The sequence below is a fragment of the Mesoplodon mirus genome, assembly GCF_964341445.2.
Source record: "Mesoplodon mirus genome assembly, chromosome: 1".
Lineage (NCBI taxonomy): Eukaryota > Metazoa > Chordata > Mammalia > Artiodactyla > Ziphiidae > Mesoplodon > Mesoplodon mirus.
Genome location: NC_138976.1, coordinates 6,536,306 through 6,552,552, shown reverse-complemented (window position 1 = coordinate 6,552,552; position 16,247 = coordinate 6,536,306). Strand labels below are relative to the sequence as shown.

General features: G+C 54.1%; 1 protein-coding gene across 1 annotated transcript; it reads right to left on the bottom strand.

Moving 5' to 3' along the window:
• Window positions 1–2,813: 2,813 nt before the first annotated feature.
• PTGES (prostaglandin E synthase) lies at window positions 2,814–15,600 on the bottom strand. The gene is made up of 3 exons (XM_082628756.1): window positions 15,308–15,600; window positions 11,667–11,749; window positions 2,814–3,388 (listed from the first exon to the last, which is right to left on the bottom strand). Exons 1-3 carry the CDS (start codon window positions 15,434–15,436, stop codon window positions 3,139–3,141), a joined length of 462 nt encoding a protein of 153 aa, XP_082484882.1. The 5' UTR covers window positions 15,437–15,600; the 3' UTR covers window positions 2,814–3,138.
• Between the last annotated feature and the right edge of the window lie 647 nt (window positions 15,601–16,247).

The window sequence follows — 16,247 nt, the reverse complement described above, 5'->3', positions numbered from 1 at the left end:
CTAGAGAAAGCCTGCATGTAGCAACGAAGACCCAACGCAGCCATAAATAAATAGTTTATTAAAAAAAAAAAAAAAAAAAAGAAGTGTGTGTACCCGGGTGGGGGTGAAAGGTTCTATAGCATTAGGACCAAACTGGCAACATTTTGAGGAGAGGGCCCCTAACTCGCAGACCAGGGCCCTGACCCTGGGGTCTGTGTGACACCCCAGGCTGGCTCTGGGCTTTCCTGCCAGAGCCCAGGAGAAGTTGCCCCCAGCCACCAGGTCCCAGTCAGGGGCAGCTCCATTTTCCCAGGCCTGGGCTGGGCCCCAAAGTCCTTGCCTGCCCCCAGGGCTGTGGTTCCGGAGCCCCCAGGCTGCTGCTCAGCACTGCCCTGCCCCCCAGCACTGCCCACACTTCGCACCACCCCTAGCCCAGGGTCAGGTGGAGGCAGCCCAAGAGGGGGTCCGCATCTGGATGGGGTGCGATCGAGGTGAAGTCAGAGGAATTCACGGGCGCCCAGGATGGCCTGGGGCAGGGTGGGGGTGGGGCTTCCGGCCAGGCCAGCCCACCCGCATCCTCTCACCTGCTGTGCTCACTTTGCCGCTGCCCAAGAAAGGGGCGCTGTGGTTCAGCCACAGGGGCAGCTGCTCCGGGAAGCCGCCCCCAGCCCTTCCCCATCCTGGAGGGTTCCAGGTCTACCCTGGAAACACCGCCCGGCTCCTGCCGGCTGCCCTCCCTGCTCTCAGGCTGCGCCTGCCTCTCCCCGGCCCCTCGAGAACCTGGAGGGGAAGCTGGGCACTGTCCGTGTCAGTTGGGGAACAAGAGCCACTGCCCAGCTGTCACCTCACCATGCTGCCCTCCACGTGGCTTCTCGGAAATCCTCTTAGGACACAGACCCAGGTCACTAATCCCTCGCCCAATTGTCCTCACCCTGGCTCTGAACCCACCCGACAAGGCCCCAAGTCCTTGAATGAGCCCCTTTCCGCCCATCCCCCTTCCCCCACCCTCTCCCACACGCCCCCCTCCACTTCCCAGGCACAAGACCCCAGGGGGCTGAGCTCTGCTCGTCTTTCCTCAGCTTGATTGGACACCCCCCCAAAACCGGTCTGACTTACCCCCATGGCAGGCGAGCTGTCACCTCCCCTAGGAAGCCCCTCCCCAGCAGGGGTTAGAGGCCTTCCCTGTGCTCCCACTGCCCACCTACCCCCGTTAGGGCACTGAGCACTTGGAGTTGTCACTGTCTGATGTCCTGCCGTCCCCCCACCCTGTTGTGGCTCAGCATCGGAGGGGTCCCGGGGGACGGGGCAGGGAGTGACTGATGGGCCAGTGCACAAGGGGCTGCTGTCTCTGCAGTTCCGAGGAGCTGCCCCCTCCCTCGGTCCCAGGGCACATGGTCCCTGTGGGTATCGGATGCCCTCCTCACCCGGCTCTGAGCTGGGCACTTTGCCCTCTCAGTCCCTCTTTCCCCAGAAGGGAAAATACTAAAATACAAGCACACATACTGGGTCTGCTCCTCCTTTACCACATCCCAGCTCCGGGATGTTGGGCAAGTTACAGCTCCTTTCCGAGCCTTACTTTCCGCATCAAAAAGCAGAAATACCTCCTTCCTGGGATAGAGGATCAAGTGGAAAAAAAAATTGTAAACACCATGCTCAGCCGATGCTTAGCAAACAGCAGACACTGAATACAGGGATGTGCGCTTTCTGTTTCCAGATGTGCAGCTGCAGCCCCAGAACAGAGGCTCATCTCACCACCAGGAAGCAGTGTTACCCATCCCACCTCCTAGCACGGCCGGGCAGGGGGGCCGACTCGGATTTCTAGTGAGGCCTGGGGAACCCTGGGTCCCCAGTGAGGCCCCCACTAGGCAGACCCGTCAGTCCGCGGGGGCAGAAGCTCAGGGGCTGCAGGGCTCTGAGAGGAGGCCATGCCCAGGTACGAGGGGGGCTTCCCTAGATCCTGGAGGAAAGGGGCAGCACTGGGGAGGGGGTTTGGGAAAAGGCAGGACTGTACAATGGTTAGAGCAGTTTTGGAGAGCCAGACAGGCGGGGTTCAGAGCTGATCCCACACTGCAGGGAGTCCACCTTGAGCCTCGGTTTCCTCATCTGTAAAAATGGGGTTGACTGACCATCTTACTGGCCCACGGCAGGAGGTGGGAGGGTGTCGCCCAGCAGCCTGCTTGCTTTCTGCATGATTCAACACCCTCGTCTGGGTGGGTTTGTGTGTTTGCCAGAGACTGTGTCTTGTCAGTTTCGCCCCAGACACAGACCCGCAAAAGTGTCCGGCGAGCCGGATGCCCAGCCAGCCTGGGCGGTGGTGGATGCCAGGAACCAGCAGCCAAGGGGCCAAGCTGGTCAGACACTTCATTAATGACTAAAGCCATATGCTCTTAGAGCAAGATCCAGGAGAGACACATGATTCCCCGGCAGGGGTTGCACATTTGTGGTTTTCAAGCCTCCCAAATACCGAAGGAGTCAAAATTTCCTTTTAGCGGTTGGTCCTTCAAAGCCTTGTCCTTGAATGACAGCCCTTCGGAACAACTAAAGCCTCGGGAAGAGAAGGTCGACCTTACTGTGGGCCCTTCCCGTCGGCACCTGTGCCAAAGAGAGAAGGATCCAGCAAAGGAATGTGGCACAGGGAACTGTCAACAGGGCACAAAGGAACACAACCCTTCTCCCACCGTGAGAGAAACTCCTACCCTGCCGGTCCTGGGCCCTCCCCTAGAGGGAACTGCCAGTGGGCCCCAGGCTCCGCCATTGTTGGGGCTCACAGGAACTTTCTAAAAATGCAGACGCCCAGGCTCCCCTCTAGACCAGCTAAATCAGAATCTCTGGGGTGGAGGTGAGAAGTCCTTATTTATTACTGCCCTGGATTCAGAGGGTCGTTAGGTTCAGAAACCGGAACTGAGTCTCTGCTCGCCCTTCCCAGACTTGGGGAGGAAGAGGGAGGGATATTTTTCATGCTCTGTTCTTTAAGTGGAAGGATTTTCTATCATTCGTGACAACCGGTCTCTAAACAGTTCCAATCGGTGGCTTCACCCAGGAATCCAGCTGGTTGCCAGGAAACCAGGCTCCGGGGCCTATCACAATCTCAGAGGGGCACCTGGTCTCCCGGTGGCTCGTGGCCAGGGGTCTGGTGGCCGAGGAAGTGTCAGCGGCTGGTCACAGGTGGCGAGCTGCTTCCCAGACAATCTGCAGGGCCATGGAGGCGCAGGGGAGCTGGGCCAGGGTGTAGGCCAGAGAGCGGGTGGGCGCCCGCAGCTTCCCCAGGTAGGCCACGGTGTGCACCATGCGGCCCAGGAAGACGACCAGGAAGTGCATCCAGGCAACGAAGGGGTCAGGCCCCAAGAAGGAGTAGACGAAGCCCAGGAACAGGAAAGGGTAGATGGTCTCCATGTCATTCCGGTGGGCTCTGGGAAGGCAAGGGGGTGCAGTCAGCCAGGAGTCGGCTTTGAGAATGTCCTGGAAGCTGAGACCCTCCGCCCCGAAAGGCCCCACACCCCTGGGGACCATCTCGGGGGTGCCAGACTCACGTCCATCATTGCCAAGACAAGGAGATACCCCAGAGGCAGGGGCGACGGTGACTCCAAGCTTGTGCCTGTGAGCGGCTCAGAAAGTGAAGCCCTGTTAGCAGACCGGGAGCCACGCAGGGCTGCTGGTTGGTTTTCTTACCGACCCCAGGGCTCGCCAAGACGCAGCCTCTGCCATGGTCTCTCCTATCTTCCCCTCTGGCCTTGGACACCAGGCAGGAAACGTGGGGCTCAGTGGGGTTGAGTGAGAGCCGGGGTGGAGCCTAGGTCTGCCTCCAGCCCCTGCTCTTTTATTTATTTTTTTAATTTTGGCCACGCCGCATGGCTTGCAGGATCTCAGTTCCCTGACCAGGAATTGAACCCCGGCCACAGTAGTGAAAGCGCCAAATCCTAACCACTAGACCACCGGGAAACTCCCCGGCCCGTGCTCTTTACCACCAAGGCAGGGCTTTTCTGAGGCCGTCCTCCTTCCAAATGCAGGTTCCTGGGCTCTCCCCAGCGAGATGGGCTAAGAACATGCATCTGAAATCCACACCTGGCTCTGTCTTATTCTGCCCCTAAATCTAAGCAAACCCTTCCTCCTCTCAGGGATAATAAGAACGACTTGCACTCACTGGAGCCAGCCAATCGCCGGACAGCAGCGAAGCCCTGTTTTATCCGCGCTATCCTGCTTCTTTCTTTGTTTGAAATAATCAAGTGTGTGAGTATATGTGGTGGTGGTGGGGAGGGGCGGCTGTGTATAACCCTGCCATAAAAAAATGACCAACAAAGAAAACTCATCCACTTTTGCTAAGAGTTGGTTCACATTTTCCATGACTCTTGCTAATGGGCAGCTTCCTCTGTGGAGGGTGGGGAGGTCAAGTCCCATAAATTAGAGACTGAACAAATGACCAAAGCCAGAGATGGCGTGTTGGAGGCGCAAATAAACAGGAACGCGTTGCCTGGGCCGTGACCTCCCCCAAGGACAGGGCACATGTGTGAGGCATGAGGACGCTTCTAGAACTGAAGCCCCTTCTCCAAGCCTTCCAGCTGGAGTGCATTTCACCAACGCTGCACCAACGGGCCAAGCCCAGCCCAGCCCAGCAGCCCCTGTGTGGGGACCTGCCGCAGAGTCCTCCTCTTCCCTGCCACTTGCAAGGACCTCAGGCAAGGGCCAGGGTATGTGGATGCTAGGAATTGGGCAGGGCAGAGAGGAGGAGCACTTAGCAACCCAGGGCTGCAGGGGTCTCTGTGGCATGACTAGGGTGGGTGTAGTCAGGGAAGGAGACATTGTACTGAAGCCTGAATGATGAGGGGCCATCTGTGCAGGGGAAGAACTCTCCAGGGAGAAGGATGGGCATGTGCAAAGGCCCTGAGGTGGGAATGAGCATTGCGTGTTCGAGGCTCAGAAAAGTGACCCATGTGGCTGGAGTGTGGCACATAAGAGGGAGTGAGACCGGATAAGAGGGGGAAAGGGGCCTCATGAAGCAGGGTAAGGGGTCTGGAATTCAATCTGAGTGTACAAAAGCTCCCGTAAACCCAGCAGGGCCTGGATCTTAGGTCAAACTCAGGACACAGCAGTTGCTGTCTATGTCCCCATAACCTGGAGCCAACATGAGTCTTCCTTCTCCTTTATTCCCAAAGCTTGACCTTGGGACGCAGCCCCAGGGAAAGCAAGTCTACAGCAGGGCAGGTCTCACCAGCTGGGGGAAATACCGCCGGATGTCCATGTGAGAGAAGCAGGCCCTGGCCGGATCTTGGCTACAGGGCTGAACAGGGGGAACCTGAGGACTGGGGCCATTTCAATTCCTCAATCGAGCAAGTGTCTTACCTTACTGGGGAAGAGGCAGCCACTGTTGCTCTAAAATCACCCCATGCTATGGAGATAAATCTGTGTGCACCAGCATCCCCTAACGTGCTATGAGACAGACACCTTGGAAAACCTACGTTACGTTGTCAGTGTGTCCTAGAACGTGGTCTTCCTCCCACAGGTTGACTCATGAGACGGTGCCAGCTGGGAGTATTTTTGTCATGTTGTATATTTCTCGGAAAGTTTCAGAAAAAGGGTAACTAGCGTGTGAAACCCATTCAGTGAGACACTTCTCCTTAAAGTATGTATTTACGTTCTAAGAGTGAGTCACTTTTTAGAAAGCTGTTAAGAGGATCGTTGGCCAAACCCCAAAGCACAGGTGAGGGAAAGTAGTCGGGGGACACCAGGCAGAGAAGAGGAGTAAAGATGGGAGGGGCAGCCCTACCTCCTGCCTCCAGCAACTGGGACTAGAGGATTCAGAGGTCACCTTTGAGGGAGGAGAGGTGGCTGGGAGCTGAGAAAGCCCCTCAGCCCCTGGGGTGCCCAGTCCCCACCCCCAGTACATTGAAAACTGCAATGGGGCCCCCACGAAGCCACAAGTGGTGCCAAGGACAGGCATGATGCCAAGAAAACTCATTCCTCTCCTCCCCGCCATCCCAGGATCCGAATCAAGAGACATGGAGGGAGTCACATACCAGAGAGATGCTTGGGCAAAATGTGTCATTCCACTAATAAGCAGTTTTTTAAGGTAAAAGGCACTCAGAGCAAATTCCCGCTAGACTGGACTTGCATGGCTTCCTGCAGCATTAGGCCTGCCTCTCCCGTCAGCAGACACTGCAGCACCGGCTGCGTTTTACTGCATCAGGTGACAGGACTGCGGAGAGAGCCCTACAGTTCCCCCAGGCCTCCTGGGCAGGGACAGCTGCTGGCAGCCCCGCTAGCTCTCTCCTCTCCCCTCCCCAGGCTCTCCATCTGCACAGGTGATTTCCTTGAATTCAGGTTTGATATGAGATGAAGCCTGCTTAGTTTTAAAGGCAGGTTATAAAATAGAGTTAAACCACGTTCTTTTTTTTTTTTTTTTGGTACGTGGGCCTCTCACTGCTGTGGCCTCTCCCGTTGCGGAGCACAGGCTCCGGATGCGCAGGCTCAGCGGCCATGGATCACGGGCCCAGCCACTCCGCGGCATGTGGGATCCCCCTGGACCGGGGCACGAACCTGTGTCCCCTGCATCGGCAGGCGGACTCTCAACCACTGCGCCACCAGGGAAGCCCAAACCGCATTCTTGAAAGGAGAGCAGAGCCCATATCAGATGGCCTGGGCTCAATGGCAGCTTAGCCATCAGGAGCGATGTGGCCTTGGCAAACCTGCTTCTTCCTCTATAGATGCTAGTGGGGCTTCCCTGGTGGCGGAGTGGTTGAGAGTCCGCCTGCCGATGCAGGGGACATGGGTTCGTGCCCCGGTCCGGGAAGATCCCACATGCCGCGGAGTGGCTGGACCCGTGATCCATGGCCGCTGAGCCTGCGCGTCCGGAGCCTGTGCTCCGCAACGGGAGAGGCCACAACAGTAAGAGGCCCGCGTACCGCAAAAAAAAAAAAAAAAAAAAAAAGTATAGATGCTAGTGCCGGCCTTGGAAGCCTATATTGGGAGGCAGAGTGGGTTGGTTCCTATAAAGTGCTTAGAACACTGCCTGGCACGGGTTAGGTTTGCCCCAATTTAGCTGCTATCTTCTTTGTCATCATCACCATCACCATCAGCCCTGTCCTGGACATGATTGTTAAAGCTCATTTCAGCTCTTGGTTTTGCCAGACTCCCAGCGCCCTCAGATGCCCAGGCCAAATTAATGAACATTTTATGGTGCGAGGCTGCTAGCCTCGCACCTCCCCAAGGGTGCTCCTTAGACCCCTGGCCTCAGGCAAGTCTCTGTCTCTGGACCTCTGTTCACCATCCACAAAATAATGTGTTTGGATGGGGTCTTAAAAGACTTCTAGGGCTGAGATTTTGTGACCCAATCTCCTGACAAACCAGTTCGCTGAGATTAAGTCTCCACACCACATTCCAAATAATCAGAAATATCCCAAAGTTTGGGTCAAGTGTTTGTCTTCCTTCCTCGGGACCACTCAAAGACACACACCCCCACCGGCCCCACTGAAGTTGTATTCACATAAACTCAGAATCTGGCCCAAACATACATTGCCGGGAGACTTCGTTAGGTATCACTAAAAGGATGTGGCTGGGTTTCATCATTTTCCTTGAAACCTGGTTCCTGACCTCTCCCAGAGCTGGGCTCACATTTGGGTTCCAGCCTGTGCTAATCTGCAAGGCAGATCTGTGCTCCAAGAACTGAGACCAAAGTGCTTTCCTGTTTGTGCAGAAGGCAGCCCTGGTTGCACAAAAACCTCTGGTCTAATATTTAACTCACTTTTGCTTCCAGGGCATCTCCTGTCAGGTTCCAGCCAGTTCTCCGGTAGCGGATGGCAGGATGTTGATTCTCTGCACCCTCGAGGTTCCATGATGTTATGTAAAGTCAGCAGGAGCCCTGGGGCCCCAGGAACCCCCAGGTCTGGCATAGTAAGCCCCAGTAAATAACAGTACATGGCAGGTCACCAATAACACTCACTGAATGAATATAAGACATTATTACCTAAGAGGTGCTCAAAAAGTGTTGAATTGCGGGGCTTCCCTGGTGGTGCACTGGTTGAGAGTCTGCCTGCCGATGCAGGGGACACGGGTTCGTGCCCCGGTCCGGGAAGATCCCACATGCTGCGGAGTGGCTGGACCCGTGATCCATGGCTGCTGAGCCTGTGCGTCCGGAGCCTGTGCTCCGCAACGGGAGAGGCCACAACAGTGAGAGGCCCGTGTACCGCAAAAATACATAAATAAATAAATAATTTTTTTTTAAAGTGCCAGATTGGGCACTATTTACGATAGTCAGGTCATGGAAGCAACCTAAATGCCCATCAACGGACGAATGGATAAACAAGATGTGGTACATATATACAATGGAATATTACTCAGTCATAAAAAGGAATGAAATTGGGTCATTTGTAGATACGTGGATGGATCTAGAGACTGTCCTACAGAGTGAAGTAAGTCAGAAAGAGAAAAACAAATATCGTATATTAACGCATATATGTGGAACCTAGAAAAATGGTACAGATGAACCGGTTGGCAGGGCAGAAATAGAGACACAGATGTAGAGAACAAACGTATGGACGCCAAGGGGGGAAAGCGGCGGGGGTGGGTGGTGGTGGTGGATGAATTGGGAGATTGAGATTGACATGTATACACTAATATGTATAAAATGGATAACTAATAAGAACCTGCTGTATAAAAAATAAATAAAATAAAATTCAGGGATTTCCCTGGTGACGCAGTGGTTAAGAATCTGCCTACCAATGCAGGGGACACGGGTTCGAGCCCTGGTCCGGGAAGATCCCACATGCTGCGGAGCAGCTAAGCCCGTGCGCCACAACTACTGAGCCCGTGCACCTACAGCCCATGCTCCGCAACAAGAGAAGACACCGCAATGAGAAGCCCATGCACTGCATCAAAGAGTAGCCCCCGCTCGCTGCAACTAGAGAAAGCCCACGTGCAGCAATGAAGACCCAACGCAGCCATAAATAAATAAATAAATAGATAGATAGATAGAATCCGCCTGCCAATGCAGGGGACACAGGTTCGAGCCCTGGTCCAGGAAGATCCCACATGCCGTGGAGCAGCTAAGCCCATGCACCACAACTACTGAGCCTGTGCACCTAGAGCCCGTGCTCCACAACAAGAGAAGCCACCGCAATGAGAAGCCCGTGCACCACAACGAAGAGTAGCCCCCACTCACCGCAACTAGGGAAAGCCCACACGCAGCAACGAGGACCCAACACAGCCAAAAATAATAATAATAATTAATTAATTAATTAATTAAAAAAATAAAAGAAAAGTGTTGAATTGGGGAATTCCCTGGTGGTCCAGTGGTTAAGACTGGGGTGTTTTCATTGCCAGGGGGGCCCGGGTTTGATCCCTGGTTGGGGAACTAAGATCCCACAAGTTATGTGGTACAGCCAAAAAAAAAAAAAGTGCTGAAAATTGAATTTCAGTTATTTGAGTATCAGCACTGTAGATGACATGTCCTTTTGTTCAGAAATGAGAATTGTATCGGGTGGGTGTAGACATCTGGGCACCACACAGGTGTGTGGTCTCTCCCTGGCATGGTTGCAGCCAATAAAAACAAAGCGTTCATGACCCTATGTAACCACCCCTGTGCCACAAGTGACAGAAGTTTTGCTACACAGACCTCTCACCCCTTGGGAGAAGCCGCACACTCCTCTGGGTGGCTGCTCTGAGCTGGCTTAGCAACCGGCTGCCCTGCTACTCATCACATCCTTCTCCACTGGCCAGGAGAGTCATGCCAACCAGGTGGCATGAGGGTGAGGCTTTTGTTCACCAAAGTACAACGAGTGCTTAGCACAGTAGCTAGCGCATGGTCAGTGCTCGTTGAACATTGAATGAACGGATGGATGGATGGATGGATGGATGGACCTCGTAAGAAGGACTATATACTGTAGTTACATTAGAAAGGATGAAAGAGCAATGAATTTCACTTTCTACATTACACATTTCTGTCATTTTTAAAAACCACAAGTACGTGTTATGTTCAACGGCCAAGAAAAATAAAAGAATCTCTATTATTTATACTACTTGGTCCCACCCATTTCTGCCGGTGATTCACGGGAATGTGACAAGAACTAGGTGAGGGCTTGTGTCTTTCTCACTCCTATCCAGCTACCCATCCTCCCCAGACCCATCCCACGCCTGCTGACAACCCCCATCCCCTGGGAGCGCTTCCTCCTGGTTCTCCAGCCCATCGGTGTAAAACAGCAGAGAGGAAACTGCCGAAATACCCGCCACTGAGACTGGCTACGTGAAATTAACATTTAGTCTCTGATGGAACTTTACACAGCCTTTATTTATTTATTTATTTATTTATGGCCCCCACATGTGGCTTGTGGATCTCAGTTCCCTGATCAGGGATTGCACCTGGGCCACGTCAGTGAAAGCGTCGAGTCCCAACCACTGCACCGCCAGGGAACTCCCTCTGCATCCCTTTTTAAGAATCACTTTTAGAGTAGTCATTACTGACATGGAAAGTGCTTATGAAATAATTAACTGAAAAAAAATCAGAACGCCCAGTTGGGTGTACAATGCACACCCAGTATTACGAAAAATATTTAGACAGACGACAAAGAGGAGATAGATGAGCATGTTAACGGTGACTAGAATTGTGAGTGGTTTTCCCCTTTTTGCTCTATGTCTTTTCAATATTAACCAAATTGCTTGCAATGGATAGTTCTGAGTTTTATAATAAGAAAAATTGCTTTTGATTGACTGGGGGATGCTAAGCATATGAAAAAATGTTCAACTTCACTCAGAAATGCAAAGTAGGGAATTCCCTGCCAGTCCAGTGGTTTGGACTCCGTGCTCGCACTGCTGAGGGCCTGAGTTCAATCTCTGGTCAGGGAACTAAAATCCCATAAGCTGCACAGCACAGCCAAAAAAAAAAAAAAAGAAAGAAATGCAAAGTAAAACTGAAATGTGATGTACATTTTCACCCATCATGTTGGCAAGAGTCCACCCAAAAGTGGATACAGAGTTAGCAGGGTCGGAGACACATCTCACACACCAGTTGTGGGACTAGATTTGTGTACCATTTGACAGTATTTCTTACCATTTTATTGCAACCTGCCGTTTTGCTCACACTGACGCACAAAGGAAAGTGAAAGAAGTTTTGATGCACTCTGTTCATAACACAGAAAGACTTAGAACAGCCTAAATGCCATTGGAGGGTAAGTGGTTGGGTCAGCTACAGACCATCTATTTAATAGAGAAATGGTGTAAATACTACAGTGCCGATGTAATGAACGAGGCCCCTCTATGGGCTGATATAAAACAATTTCTGTTATGTGAAAAAAAAGGACAGTATAAATCAGTGGGTAAAGAGTGATCCTTTGGGGGTAAAAAGGAAAAAGCATAGCGTGTGTGTTGTAAATGCAGGAAAAGTGTCTCGGAGAAGATGCATAAGACATTGGTAACAGCACTGGCCTCTGGTGAGCAGATCTGGGCAGGACCTGCAGGTCAGAGGTGGGAGAGAGACCGAAATTGCACCGAATAGCCTTTTCTAAATTTGTCATCCTGAACCACAAGCACATATTACTTTTCCACGAGTAACTAGAAATTAAATTAATGAATAAATGAAAACAGTCTAAGAGGATCTGGAAAGCAGAAGACCTAGGCCCCCTGGGCATCCTCCAACCCCCCCGTGTTCAGAAGAGGACCCGAAAGGACAGGCTGTGATCAGGCTGAGGGCCAGTGGTACTTGCCTGAGACAACGTTCCACATCCGGGTCGCTCCGGCAATACTGGAGGCCGCCGTGTCTCTGAGCATCCTCAGGGTTGGCAAAAGCCTGGATGGAATACATCAGCTGAGAATTACTGTTCATGAGATGGACGGCCCAGTCGACTAGTCTGCGGCGATGCAGGCACATACGTGTCCATTCACCAGCATCCATGAACTCTTACTGTGTGCGAAGTGCTGGCACTCACCGTGAACAAGGCTGCTATGGATTAAATGTTTCTGTCCCTGCAAATTTCCTATGTTGAAGCCTAATCCCCAGTGTGATGCTTTGAAGGAGGCAGTTAGGTCATAAGGGTGGAGCTCTCTTGAATGAGATTAGCACTCTTATAAGAAGACCCCAGAGAGCTGCCTCGCCCCTTTGCCATGTGAGGACCCAGCAAGAACATAGCCATCTATGGACCAGAAAGTAGGCCCTCATCAGACACCACCTCTGCCGGTTCCTTGACCTTGGACTTCCCAGCTTCCAGAACTGTGAGAAATAAATTTTTGTTGCTGATAAGCCACCCAGTCTCTGGCATTTTGTTGTATAGCAGCCTGAAAAGACTAAGAAAAAGGCCCTCCTATCTCTGCTCTTGTGAAGCTCACAGTGTAATGAGGGAATTGCCAATGAACCAGGGAAGACCAGGCGGTGAGTGTTAAGAAACAGAAGACTGGGTTTGCTTTGAGAAAAGTTCACAGGAGACCCAACCAAGGCTGGGGATCAGAGAAGGCTTCGCTGAGGCAGTGACAGTAAAGCTGAGGCTTGAAGGATGCATCAACATTAACCAGAAGAAGGGAGGGTTATAACAATAGCATACGGAACAGCATGTGCAAAGGCCCTGGGGTCAGAAGAAGAGCATGTATGAAGAATGAAAAACCAGCATGGCTGGAGCATAGACAGCAAGGGACAGAGTTCCAAGATAAAGTTGCAGGGGTCAGCAGGGGTCCTGGAGGCAGGACCCTAAGAATTTAAACTTTGAACTAAGAGCAATAAGAGGGTCTTGACAGGTCCCGGTGAGAAACTCAGCTCCACACCGACTAACTGCAGGTTTCTGAACTTCCCTGGGTCTCAGCTTCCTCATCTGTGAATTCCAGATCAAATGAGGTTCATCTACCACACGAAGAGCAAAGGAGAGAAGTGGAGACGCCCCAGCACAGTGCCAGGAGGGCGCTCCCTCAGTGAATTGTCAGTGCAAAACAGGGACTTGAGGTCACACTCAGGTCATTGGAGGTCACACCCAACGCTCTTGTTGCCCTGTTCCCTGCGGGCATCCAGCCAGCCAGCCCCACCAACCCCACAGCAAACCTGAATCTCTGTAGTTTTCTAAATTGCAGATCCTGCTGTTTCTGATTCATGAGCCCTTGAGATATCTGTCCCCAAGTGCTGGTTTTTTTTTTTTTTTTTGCGGTATGCGGGCCTCTCACTTTTGTGGCCTCTCCTGTTGCGGAGCACAGGCTCCAGATGCGCAGGCTTAGCGGCCATGGCTCACGAGCCCAGACACTCCGCGGCATGTGGGATCTTCCCGGACCGGGGCACGAACCCGTGTCCCCTGCATCGGCAGACGGACTCTCAACCACTGCGCCACCAGGGAAGCCCGCTGGGGTTTTTTTTGTCCTGCCTGGTGGGTCTGCCCCTGCTCCAGTCCAGAGGTGAATGCAGCGCTTGTCACGATCAAGAATCCCCAACGCCCAGAATTCTTCTCTGCTGGCCCTTAAGTCATGGAATCACCAATTCTGATGGCCCTGCAGAGTCCGTGGGCCTGTGACACCTTTCACAGGGTCTCGGCATTCAGTGGGCAGCTGTCTTGGGTGTCCACAGTCCATGGGCTTGCTCACCCCTGAAGACAGCATGAATACAAGTTGGCCTGGCCAGGAGCCAGCGGCAGTGCAGATGGGATAAAGCCCCAGCGTCAGAAGCATAGGCCCTGCCTCTAGCCGGGGCCAGGGCCAGGACTCGGGATGCACTCCCACCAAGAGATCTATGGCCTGTCATGTCAATTCCAATTGTTAGTAAGTAATGAAGACTAACACTGGTGGGGCATTTGCTCCGTGCCAGGCGCTGTATTCTCCTGGCACTGCTGTGACCATCCTCAGTTTACAAACAAAGAAATCAAGCTCTCAGACTTGCCCGTGGTCCCGAGGCTAATGGGTGGAGGAGCCAGAGCCCGCATCCGTCACCTCCCCACGGTGTGGCTCCCCCAGCTCCTCCCCGACTGACTGAATGAGAGGGAAATTTCTAGTGTAGGGAGAACCTGAGACAGCCCAAGGGGAGGTTTCCTTCTGCCACTCCCTACTGACCCGGCAGACAGGCACCCCAACAGGTTTGCCTCTTCCTTCCCTAATTCCCATTAAAAGAAAAGCTCTGGGCCCTGCACGGCCCTGGTGAGAACCCCATCCCCACCATGGCAGGGTGTGGGTTTCAGAGCTGGGCACCTGGGCTCAAATCCTCTTGTGTGGCCTTCACAAGAGATGTCTCCTCTTTGAGTTCAGGTTCCTCAAGTGGATGACAAGCTGAATACGGCCCCACCCCGCGGTGATGGGGAGGTGGTGGGGATTAAACGCTCCATAGAAGGATTCAATGGGTGACCGCAGCTGTCCCCGCTGGGTGCCTGTATCTTGCCTCCCAGGATGCGCCAGGGCAGGGAGAAGTCAGCTTGATCCGTGTGCCTCTGCTTTGGGAGTTCTTTCACCTGGGGAGCTGCCCTGCCTTCAGTCCTGCCCGTACCTGCTGAGCCCTGCTGGTGAGCAACTTTCCTCTCCCCAGTGTCCACCCCCAGCATGGCACGACGTGGGAGCCGGCCTTGGCCTTGCCTTGGAACTGGACAAAGGGGCACGGTCGGAAACAAGTCTTCTCTGAAATACCTGGGGGGGATAATCAGCGGTACCCCTGGGCTTCCCTATGTCTAACAGGACGGCTGCTGCCGCTTTCCTGGCTCTGGCTGCCCCGCGGGCTAGCGGCCGCCCTGGAACAGGTCCACCCGCCCCCCTGCTCCCCCCTCCCCCCTCCCCCCGCCCGCCCCCACCGGCTCAGATCTTGGCGTCTTTATTGCTGTTTTGGCTCCAGGACTCGGACTGGCGGATCGGTGGGGGAAATTCCTCCCCGAGCACTTCAGCGAAGCCTGGCTGAGACCTGGCCTCTGGAGGGAGGCTGCGGTGGGTTTGGGAGCGACCTTGCCGGGCGAGCTGGGAATTTCCACTTAAAGGCTTCTCTGGGCTCCTGTTCTGCCGGTTCCCACCCCACCCAAACGTCAGATCTCCGGTGCGGGAAGCCGCCAGGTCGGACGGAGGCTGAAAGCTGCCTCACTCCACCCTCTGGGACCTGCTTCTCTCGGAGCCGCCGGCAGAGCTCAGTGGGACTCGTGGAGTCTTGCTGTGCCGAGAAAACTCACCTGGTGGCACAGCAAATGGTAAATGCTCTTAAAACAGAGGAAAAGGAGGTGCGGGCCCCGCTGAAACCAAGGGCCGCAGAGAAGCCATCCCAAAGGGCTGGGAGAGGCACCTGGTCCCGAGCCCGCTCGCTCAAACTCTGGCCCCGAAAACATCTGGGCCAAGGGTCCCGTCCCCAACCTTCCCGGCGGCGGGAGAAGGGAGCGCACGCAGGGCTGGGGTCCCCGAGGGCGGCGCGTACCTTCTTCCGAAGCCTCACTTGGCCCGTGATGATGGCCACCACGTACATCTTGATGACGAGCAGCGTGCTGCACAGCAGGAAGGCCGGGAGCACCCGGCCGCTCATCAGCTCCAGGCCGGGGGGAGGCATCTCGGCCGTGGCAGCAGCGGCGGCAGCTCCGGGAAAGACAGCGAGCGGCTGCGAGCTCGGGCGCGTGGCTCCGTCTCCGAGAGGAGGGAGGGGCGGGGAGAGCACACGGGAGGCTTGTCTGCACTCGGCACCCGCCCACCTCCCAGCAGCCGCAACTTCTGCCCCCAGATGCTGGGAGAAGCAGAGAGCCAGGGGGGGCCCCGATCGGGCCCCTGGCCCCGCCCCACCCCTCCCTGGCAAATCCTTAAACACTTTCTAATCAGTTTCCTCAATCTGTCAAGTCGGGGGTGCATGGCAGTGCCTGTCTTCAGGGCGTGCAACAAAGCCAGGAGCCTGGCAGGACTTCCACGGGTGGCAGAGTCACTGATCTGTGGCCACCGCCCTGAGGGTCAGGGTGTGAGAACCAAGCTATCTGTCCCCACATTCAGCCTGGACACTTGAGCCACAGCCAGACCTACATTGATGTGACTTTGCTGAATAGTGCTCCCCCCGCCACACCCCCAAAGATGTCTACATCCCAATCTCCAGAGCCTGTGAATATGTTACAGAACATGGCAAAGGGCCTTTGCAAGGACTTAGTAAATGTCTTAAAATGGAGAGATTATCCTGGATTCTCTGTGAATGCAGTTAAATCAGAAGGGTCCTCCTAAGACAGAGGCGGTAGAATTAGGGGGAGAAAAGATGTGAAGACAGCAGAGGTCAGAGAGGAGAGAAGATGCTACACTGCTAGCCTTGAAGGTGAAAGGAAGGTGCACCAGAAAACGCAGGTGGCCTCTAGGAGCTGGACAAGGCAAGGAGACAAATTCTCCCC